Source organism: Astyanax mexicanus, chromosome 10, assembly GCF_023375975.1.
Source record: "Astyanax mexicanus isolate ESR-SI-001 chromosome 10, AstMex3_surface, whole genome shotgun sequence".
Taxonomy (NCBI): Eukaryota; Metazoa; Chordata; class Actinopteri; order Characiformes; family Acestrorhamphidae; genus Astyanax; species Astyanax mexicanus.
Window position 1 is genome coordinate 18743734 of NC_064417.1, and position 11505 is coordinate 18755238.

Consider the following 11505-nt stretch of genomic DNA (forward strand, 5'->3'; position numbering starts at 1 on the left):
TATTTAGTGGCAAATGACAGAAACATGTGGAAGATGGCAGATGGAGCATACCAGGCACAAATGTGACACATTACATGTTCTTGTTCACTAGTATTAAAACCACTTGTACTCACTGGCCAATTAAATCTATCAACTTTTGGTTTATCGGTTTACTCTGACTAACTCCCCACCACCCATTCTTTCTCTCTCTCTCTGTCTCTCTCACACACATTTATATATTCACAAACACAAACAGAAAATACACATAGAATGTGTATAAAATTATTCATTTTAAGGAAGCATTTGTGGATCTTGTGTTTCTGCCAATAAAGCAGTGTGTGCAGATCTGAGAGCAGTGTAGCTTTAACTTTGGCAGCCAAAGAGGTCAACTCTGTAACTTAAGAGATTAATGACTGTCCCATGCAGTGCATGTGTATGTATTTGAGTGTACGTATGTGTGTGTGTGTGTGTGTTGGACACAGTCACACCCTGTCACTATATACAATAAATAAACTGCAGCTGCAGCTCTTTCTTAGTTCTTTAAATATATGACCATTCCATGGGTTTCACATTGCACCACGCTCTAATACTCTAAGAGCTAAGGTTCCAACTTTCTGTTTTGTAGAAAAGACATGGAAGAAACAGACAGACATGACTAAGCAGTTAGCTAATAGTGAACTACTTTATTACACTTATTATTAAAAAGTAAAGTTGCTATGAAAGATTCTTTAAGCAATAATAAAAAAAAAAGTGGTTTACTAATATTAGTGTTTTTTCTATGGACCATGAAATAGCATATTTCCATCTCACATATTATATCATCTTTAATTATGTGCCTTAACATGAAGTAAATAATAAATGCAAAAAAAACCTGTAAATGTCAAATAAAGTAAAATAGATAGATAGTGGCAGTGAGAAGTTTTTTATACATCCCAAAAAGAGGACATGTGCAAATGCACAAACTGCATTATACCAATTATTATTTCCTGATCTAATGGGAAAATAGTCTGTAAGTCAGGGAAACTGTATTTTCTATTAATGTACAAGTTAACCTTGTCTGAACAAACAGTAGTTGTAGATGTTTTAAGATTCAAATAAAAAATTACTTGTTCTTTTTTTGGTTATTAAATAAAGACCCAAGAAAAGATAGCCCTTATTGGAAAGACTAGACACTGATGGCAAGTTAGTGGTTGTGGGACACACATCCATTATACAAATAGATGATGGTACAAGCCAATAATTATTTACTTTTAATGTGAATGTTACTATGCTATTTAAAGTCAGTAGAACTAAAATAAAATAAATTGAATAAATAAAACTGTTTTAAGTACACTGATATAGTTCACATTAGGCAAACATATTTAAAAAATAACTATTATAATAGAGTTATATTTATAAAATGTTTCTCAGGGCTATCAGTTTCCCAATTCTCTTATCAATCAATCAACCAACTCATCAAATTTTACAGTGCAGACAACAAGAAAATGAACAATACAGTATATACTGTAGGTACTGTACCTAATTATTGGAATTATTAAGTGTAGTTAAGGTACAGACTATTGGACACCAACTGACTTTAGCTTTAGGATTAAAAAGAAGATGTGTATACTATACTATACATTTGATTTTTTTTTGCCAATTAAAACGTATCACACACATCTTATTTACAAATATTATATACAAGTTATTCAGGGGTCCTATGACATCCCTCAAAGAACCCTATAAAAAACCTTTAATTTTATAACTGTACATACATTTGCTGCCCAAAGGTGCAGATATATAGATTTTAGACTATCTAACATACAGCTTTTATATACCACATTATATATTTCATTGTTCAACATTGCCTAACAGGTCCCTCATAAGAGTTAATGAGTTCAGATTTTACTGTAGGAGTCGACAGCGTAGAATGCTGTTATTTTAGAGGATTTCATAATATAAGAATCTCACAGGCATGTGATGATACTAAGTAAGGTTGTATGTGTAAAGCACACTGATGTTGTTCAGAGACTGTTAAAACATACATATGGTAAATTATTATAATAAATTGATGTATTTGTATTTATTTTTTTACATATTTTCCAAACACTTAACAACAGTCAGCATACAAATCAACAGTAGTTCCTGTGCCATACAATCACATTCAATTATTTAATAATAATAATTCAGTGAGAGAATAATAAAATAGCATAACATATATTAAAGACTATTCAGTAATTTGTGTAGCTTATAATAGTAACAAAAACAATCTTGGCAAAAACACACAACATAAATATCACTATATTTTTTAAAGCATTGTATAATATTATTACTGTATATATTATTAATACTGTATCAATTTTATTACAGCTATTATAGTTAAAACTGTATATTTGCTGTATCTATTTCAGTGTAGCTGACATTAGTAATACTGTTTTTTATAATATTGAAGGGACTTAACCCACATTATTATAGCTATATTATTAATAATAACAATCTAATCATCTTTAGTTCTTGTGACTTGTGCCTCTGGTTCTTACCCCACTCTATCTTCCTCACATGCTTTGTCTGGCAGTAGCTCATTTACTAGATTTACTAAGTCTTACTTCTCACTGATTACCACATTGTCATTTTGATCTGTTTCCATCTTTGGTCCTTCTTCTTCTTGTTCAGGTCCAACTTTCCCTTCAGCGGGATCCCCCTCTCCTTCTCCTTCTGCTTTCTCCTCCTCCTGCTCCTCTCCTGTTCTTTTCACCTGCTGTCTGTCTTCACTTGGTTCCTGTCCTTCTGTTTCACCTTGTTCATCAGTTTCACCCTTATTCTTGGCATCGTCAGCCTTCTCTCGCTCTTTCCTCTCTCGCTCTATTTTAGAGAGGTGCTGGCAGAGGGACTGGACATAGGTGAATACACTAAAAGGGTCTGGCTTCTTTCCCATGAGTAACATATCTGATACGTCCAGGAGGGGGCAGCAGTCAGCCAGAGTTCTGAGAAAAGAAGAATGGGAGGGAGGGAGCGTGTGTGTGTGTGTGTGTGTGTGTGTGTGTGTAAGAGAGAAAGAGAGAGAGAGAGAGAGATGAGTCATATACCTATTTACACTCAAATTCCAATTGTATGTGATACCAACATTTCCAAGAAGGCAAGGCGATTTATCATAATTAAAAATAATAATAATAACTTTTCTGGAAAATCATATGCATGAAATCTACATGTCTCCTTTAATGCAACCAGAAAAGTGAGATCTAAAGACAGAATACAATAATGCTTTCTATAGAGACAGTTATGTAGATTCTATGCAAATTCAACGTTTTTGCCGGTGTCCTAAAAATTGTAATTTTAAAAATCCATACAGTAGTCAGAATTTACAGATAACACAAAATGAACCACTGCTTGTCACTAATTTTTAAATATTGACTATCGATAAATTAGATTTTTTTTTTTGAGAATCGATACAGTACAATAAAATAAAATAAAAATGTCACAATACTATAACTCTAACACATACTCTGCAGTGCTGAAGGCCAGGGTGAAGTTCTTTTCTCGCTCACTGGCTTTAAGTGTGGAGAAGTCAAACGCAGTAGGGAAGAATCGGTGAACAAGTGCACAGAAAGCCAGGCCATCGCTCCAGGAGGATGAGAAGTTCTCGATCGAAACACCCTGGAAAGACACAATAGGTATTACTTCATCACAGACAACTGCAAGATGCGATAATGACATTAAATGTGGAACAAAACACACTGCAACTGGCTTTATAAGGTGCTATTTTATGAGATGCATTTACTCTCACTATCACACTAGCAGCATCTGCACCCTCACCTCATAGTCTCGTGTTTTGTTGCTACACCATTGGAGTATTTTCTGTTTGATCGATGCCCCACCAGACACGCCCACAGACATTTTCTGGACCTTAAAGTTGCGGACCACCGGAGTCCTACAACAAGTCAACACAGCCTGTATTCATCCATTCGATACAGACGGATACGATACGCACACCATAACAGCAACACACACTAAAGACAAAATAAAACAGACAGTGCAGATGTTACTGTTAGCATTTAGCATGTCCACAACAGCATGCATTTACTCTGTTAATGGTAAAGAAGGATGGATGGTGTGGTGTACGATGCCTTCCGCATGAAAGACTACAGTTCCTTGGCTGGGTGACTTCTCCATGCTACAAAAACAGACAGTTTACATTTGCCAGCTTATCATGGTTTCAAATGTAGGTTGCTCTGATCAAGACTGTAGGATAAATTCCACATAATTGTAACTCTAATAATCTAGCAACTAGAACGGTTTCATTGACTTTTATGCATGGGAATCAACAAAATTAGGTTGTGTAGCTAATATACAGTAAGCGTTTAAATATGTGTTTGGATTTTTAAAATGTGGACACTAAACATATCTTTACTAATCTACACAGGAAATTTGGCAGTGTTAAATCAACACTGTTAGTGTTAAATCAACACTAATAAGCGTTGATTTAACACTAACAGTGTTGATTTAACACTGCCAAATTTCCTGTTTACTACGTTAAGGTAGATCTAAAGACAGAAAGTGTATATTATTATATGGTATATTAATTAAGATCCTCCCATATTTCACAATGCTACATTAAAACACTGGCATCATTTGACAGTTTTACACGCTTGGAGGAGAATGCTATCTCTCAATCTCTCAATACTGCCAACGGTCAAAATGACTTTTATAATTTTGTTACTGGAAACTTGGTCATAAATGTTAATCTTAATCTACAATCAGACATCAGAGCAATTTACATTAGTGAACGATACTGTATATAAGTGAAGCATCAGTCCCAAGGGAGAAAAAGCATTACAGCTTAATATAGTAATAATAAGCAAAATATGATGATTAGTGGCTTTAGATATGTGGATGACTGCTGTGAAGAAACTGATAAAAACCTAATAATCCTAATCATGATGATCCTAATGGATGTGGTGATGATGATGATAGGGGCAACGAGGGTGACTCACTGATCCTGTTGAAACTTTGCCATGGCTTCCCTTCGGGCTGAAGGTCGGGCACTCCTCGGCCGTGAAGAAGCCAGTGCTCGAAGACTGGAGGAAGACGGAGTGGCCCCACCTTTGCTTTTCACCTTTTCTGGTTTATCTTTGATTTCTTCTTTTTCTTTGGCCTTGGTTTTCTGATCTGCTGTCTCTTGAACTGAACATTTTGAGGCTTTGTCTTTCTCATTCTCTTTTTCATCTTCTTTCATGTTTTTATCTTTCTCACATGGTTGCTCTTTTACTGAGTCGCTTTTAGCTTTAGTCTTTCCTTCTTCTTCTTCAGCAAGTTTGTTGTCTCCTGTTTCTGTGACTTCTTTCTCTTTTTTTGACTCATCTTTATGTGTACTCTTGCCCCTCTCTATATGAGTATCTTTTCTGCTGCCACACTCTTTTTTCTCTTCCTCTGTCAAAGTCTCTTCCTCTCTGTCTTTGTTTAAATCCTTTTCTCCTTCAGTGTCTTGGGCATGATTACACTCTGTGGTAACTTCTGTCTTTTCTTCACTGGATCCTGCATGTGGATGTGGCTCTTCCTCTCCATTTTCCTCATTAGTTTCTCCTTTACTTTTAGAGGTCATGCTCGTTGGCTCAGAGTTCCACCCAGCGTCACTTTCTTCCTCAGGGGATTCTTCTGCTACATTCTGTAAAAAATGTCAAATGATGTCTATGAAACAGATACAGTACGGTATATTCAGTCTCAGATATATTTTTCTATTCCTCTTCCCTTCATTTAAACTTAAAAAAAAACAGTATATTCATGTGTATGAGCCTTTACCTAGCAATTGTATGTGAAATATAAGTACATTATAAACTATGGGTACAGAAAGTGTGTACAATATAAATGTATATCTGTGTGTGGGTGGAGTTTGGGGTGCATGTGTCTGGCTAGAAATCAGCTCTTGAGAAACAGGTCCAGGTGTCAAAAAAGGTCATGAGGTCATGACTCACCAGTTGTAAAAGGGCTACAGACATTCTTCTGTATAAGCAGGTGTGTGTGTGGGGAGGGGGGAGGAGTATGCATGTACATTAATATTGAAGAAACAACTGGTACTGTCCAGGGTTACTACAAATCGATTCGAAGTATACTTATTTAACATTAGTTGGCTGGCAGAAGGTTCATAAAAATGGTTTTAAAAAATGAGCACAAAGCTTCAGACAAAGCTTTTATAATCTTTAGAAAAGGCTCAGTGTATAATATCTAACTCACTTTTTGCACAATTTGTAATTAATAATAAGTATATAGCATATTCTAATCATTATATACAAACTAGACATGTTTAGCTCCACATCTCATTATTAATCAAAGGTGCTGAAAAACGTTAAATGACATTTAGTGAGATGTGCAAGAATGCTGAAAATTGTCAATTTTTTAAAGATTTTCCTAGAATGATATATTCAAGTGCATAACCATTTAAGGAGCTTTTTGCTTAAGATTACATTGATGTTGCCATGTAATCTCCATCTCCATGTCTCCATGAGCAAAATAAAGTAAAAAAAAAAATTATTTTAGATGTTCTTTCCATTTCATGATGAATTGGCATACAGAAAAAAATATGTTTCTGAGTAAAAGTGACAATATTCTACTACATCCACTTTGTTTTACTACAAAAGATTGCAAGCATTACTGCTGTTAGTTACTTCTAAGTAAGATTTTGGCTACTAATCAACAATAGATAAAAAAATAAACATCTGTGAATCAGTGATGTTCTCACCTTATTCTTGCTTTCCTCTGTCCCACTGGCCACTGTGGAGTTATCCATTTGTGTTCGGGTTCTGCCTAAAGAATTTTCAGACTTCACTGTTACTGCACAGTCAAAGCGAGATCTGTATTTCTTTTCCTCTCTTTTCCTTTTTCTCTCTCTCTCTCCTGTAAATTTTCTGACTCACTCTCTTGCTCTTTCTCTGACCTTTAGAACAACGCATGCTACAGAAATAGGCAGTGTTGTGTTGGTTATATTGGCTCAGCCAGACCCCCTAACAGCTGCTACTGCTGGAAACCAAGCGACAGCACACACACACACACACAGATCTCTCTAGTGTTCCTTACCCTTGGGCCAAAACATTCCTCTATCACTGCCTAGAGTTACACTTGTTGACATATTTAAAGAATACATATCTTAATGAACACTCTAACAAGAGTCTGCCAGTACTCTGAAAAACACACCAGCAGTTACTATTCTTTGACAACATAAAATTTTATAAGGAACATAGAACACTGAGGGTCTTACCACTGTGGCCCGGGCCCTTGAACATTGTGAATGGATTTGCTGACTGAGGCAGCTACCCTATTTTTTTTGTGTGTGTGTGTGTGTGTGTGTGTGTGGGAAAGAGAGAGGAGGGGGGGGGGTGGATGTGGGAGTGAATGAGCATCTGTACATTCTCCACAACATGTTAATGTTTTCTGTCTGTTTGTCATCTTCCCCCACCCCATCCCATCCCCCAACACTGGTATCTATACATGCACACGATCCAGCTTGTCTTCTAATGATGTGTGTTCTCCCTCAACACAAAGCAGATGGCTTTTTAAAAATAAACTGCTATCTTTCCTCTCATTCTCTTGGTGCCCATCTTTATCTCTGCTCCCCCCCACCCTCCTCCACTACTGTCTCTTCTTTCTTACTCCCCTGTGGTTAAAATGTCAGCGCTTTTATGTGTCTGACCATCTCACTCTTTTTTCACACTGTGAGGCAAGTAAGCTGCTTTAAATACAGGGTCTGAGTAACTTACACAACGTCATATTAAAATCTAACTTGTTTGGTCTCTTTCAGATGGTGGATGCTGATCCTTGACATAAGCTGTTGCAAGAGTTTCCTGTTGGGCCTGTGAAGACATTTTAAGATTTGTCTCTCTTTATGGACCTTGCGATCTGCTCTTGAGCCAGACTTACTAGACAGCACAGTCTGCCTTTTGGAATAAACTCCCTGTGAGTTTAAATCAACTGATTTCGAGCGTATATGTGTCCATTAAATAGACCCTAGGGAAGACTTAATGTAATACTTTTCTGGGAGTTCATCGTTTAACGTATTTCAGCAGTAAAAACACTAAGCTCTTCTAAAGTAAACTATTTGATTTAATTTTAACATTAGCCAGCATTAAATTATATTTTCAGTTAAAAAAATAGCCACTTAATCTTATAGCCTACAACACTGTAGCAAGACAATTAACCTTTATTCAAAACTGAACATAAATACACACAGGAAGGTTGCCCTGGTGGGCAAGTCTACACACCGTTGGTTATCAAGGATTCGGGGATACGTCTATTATAAGTAAGTAACTGATACCAGAAGCCAAAAAATATATACTTTTTTGTACAAATGTTAGGAAGACATTAAAAAATTTTAGTCTTAGCTGTTAAATTTCGGTAATATTTGCTCAAAATCTCTACCAAAATAAAGTAAGGGGAAATTGTTGCTTCAAATTTCAACACACTTAAATCACACTCCTCAACACTCCTGTGATTAACTATGAGATACCACACCGCCAAAGAACAAATTTTGCATTTTGCATTGTGGTCTAAACTTAAAAAAGGTTATCCAACTGCAGAAATTTGGCAGTGTATTACAGCATTATTTAGCATGTTCACCTTTTGGAAATTATTTTGTGAACAGTGGAATTGGTGGTTTATAATTGTTCTAAATGTTTTTAAATCTATATCCTTCTGGAGGCAAAAGAGAGCTCTCTGGATCTGGCCATGACAATGCCACTTATTTCAGCCATCATAAGCAAACCAAACTAAATGTCTGAGGTTTAAATAAAACATGCTCCTCCAAAACCCCCTAATTATCTGAACATGATTTACTGAAATGTTAAAAGTAGGATGATGATGAATTTAAATAAATTACTTTAAAGGTCACCTTCCGTCGTTTTTTCTTTCATTTTAAAATGTCTAGTTGTGGTCTCTAGTATGAATGAATGACATGTGAGCCGTTTTTGTAAAAAAAAAATGCAATGCATGCAAATATCTCTCCTCTGATTGGCCAGGAGCACTGCGACGCCCCTCCACCGCTCTGCCGCTCACTGCCTCCCACCTCCTAACTGATGAGCGGTGATGTTGCGTCGCTTCAGCTCCGCCTCTGGGAGTTTCTCGAGCCAAGGTGGGCTGGTCTGTGAGTTTCTGCCTACGTAGGCAGAAAGATAATTCAAAATTCACCCGTTTTTCGGAGGGGGGGAGGGGGATTTCTTTGCTTAGCTCCTGCAGACAATGGGGGCTGCAAAACAGTTTAATGTGCAGGTGTACACATTCAACTCGGAGAGACCTACTGTATTCCACAAAAAACAAGAAAAATCGGATTTTCGCGGAAGGTGACCTTTAATAACAGCATTTTTTCTTGACATTCTAGATCAGTGTGTTAAACACTAGAGGGCACCATGAACACAATTTGCTGCAGGTCCTTGTTTAGGACAAAAAACCTGACTTGAAATTCTGCTTAAAACATTGAAATGAATATTATCATTAACATTTTCGGTAAGTTTGCCAAGAGTTGTCTGGAATTTCAAACTCTAATAATCTGACCACAATTACAGTCTTTGTGAATGAAGGTGTTTAAAACTATTTTACCATTTTGATTCCCAGAGTAACCTATTTGTCATGTGAGTTAACTTGTTCCAAAATTACCCCAACCCATTTTAACATTTTAACACTTAGCATAGCTAGAATGTGTTTCAGTTAATTGCTCTTACAGTAGCCATACATAGCATTTTTGTGAATGACAGAAAAAAACATAGTTTAAAAGATGGTTTACTATTTGGCTTACATTAGTTGACATTTGCTCTAAGGCATCATAATATTCTGCCTGGTGACATGGAGTGCACACAGGGGCACCGGCCTCATTACTAGACAACTATGGAGACTGCTAAGGTTCCATAAAGAAACTAATATAATAAGACTGTTTTTTTTTATCTGTTATATTTGGTTTTGTGTTGAATGTAGATTTTGCCATAGCCCCATAGTTCAGCGATACAAAAGCTCCAGATATTGACAATATGATGAATGATCATTTACCCTAATGCTGTAGTGTGTCTGCCTGTTTGATAGATGATAGGTTCAGTATGAGGCAACTGTAGAAACAGGTGGAAAAGTTTGCACTTATACCAGCAATTAGCCTGTTAACCTTATATCAGCATATCACCAGCTGTTTACTGAGTTAAGACAAGTTACTTAGTTAAACCCCATGGTTATTTATACTATACACTAAAGCCATGCATCTTGTGTATTGCATTTACATTTTTTCACAGTAGTGTTTGCTTTTCAATTTGGCACTAATTTCTCGCCATACATTCCGGTGTTCTGAGGTCAATAACTAAAGACTGGAGGGAACTATGGCAGTATTCCACATATCATATAAAACCTCAGAACCAGTAAAACTAAGCCATTTTGGGCATCATGTTAACGGCCCCAGAAAATATAAATGAAAAGATATTTCCAAATATAATGACTATATTGACTAAAATAATGTAAAAAATATATTTTAATTTGGACTTTACTAAGTACATTTTCTATTAAAAATATGGTCAAATACTTTAATCATATTTGCATCTCATTTTAATCAGGACTGGTAAATTTTATTATTACAGAGCAGCATATTTCAAATATTAGCATCACAGTTCTAATACATCAACTCACAGATGCCCTGTACTGAGCTACATCACCCTTTGGAATCACGTGGGGAGAGAGCACCATCCACCCACCCAGAGAGAGCAAGGCCAATTGTGCTCTCTCAGGGCTCCAGTAGCCGATGGCAAGCTACATGAACCAAGAAGCAATCCCCTGATCATAGTGGTCCCACTTAGCCCGCTGGACCACTCTGAACCCGGCATACGTTTTTTTAAGGTAAATAAAAGTGCAGCTATAAAATTGGTCTAGTGAGAGACAGTATTTACATTACCTGTTATTGACTGATGTTTACAGGAAGCTTTTAAGTCTATGCTGTTTATTCATTCATCTCCTTAGCTAAAATGTAATTGAATTGTTCAGTTTAAAATAGTTTGATGAATGAATTTATGTAATTAATTTATTCATTAATCATTAATAATTATTTTTTCTATCACTTAAAGGTACATTCTGTATGAACTGAGAGCGAGTGTGTGAAATGGCTACAGCAGTCCAATTTCAAAACACCACAGAGAGTAGTCCGCCCTGCCCACCCCTCTCCAGCCACAAAACTACCTCAGGTTGCCAAATTCAGCAGACTGAATCTACACAATCACAAATTTAGACTAGTAGGAGAAACAGAGGAGAGAGGAGACATACAGCAATTCTAAACTCTTATATCAACCGTATTTAGCATCATATTGACTGTATTTTACATGAGGGAGCCACGCGTGAGGGTGCCCCGTGCGAGGGAGCGCCGTGATCGGCTGTGCCCCGCGTGAGGGAGCACCACGGTAGGTGCGAGGAAGCGCTGCCGTCAGCTGTGCCCCACATGAGGGAGCACCACGGTCGGTGCGAGTTAGCACCGCAGGCAACTCCGCATGAGGGAGCGCTGCGGTAAGGGCGGCTATGCTCCTCGTAAGAGACAGCTCTAGT

At 36.9% G+C, this 11505-nt stretch overlaps 1 protein-coding gene across 1 annotated transcript; it reads right to left on the reverse strand.

Moving 5' to 3' along the window:
- Positions 1–2026: 2026 nt before the first annotated feature.
- On the reverse strand, positions 2027–6999 carry smtnl1 (smoothelin-like 1). The gene is made up of 5 exons (XM_022683604.2): positions 6692–6999; positions 4950–5620; positions 3772–3886; positions 3461–3612; positions 2027–2942 (listed from the first exon to the last, which is right to left on the reverse strand). The coding sequence occupies exons 1-5, from the start codon at positions 6737–6739 to the stop codon at positions 2561–2563; spliced, it is 1368 nt and encodes a 455-aa protein (XP_022539325.2). The 5' UTR covers positions 6740–6999; the 3' UTR covers positions 2027–2560.
- Positions 7000–11505: the final 4506 nt, after the last annotated feature.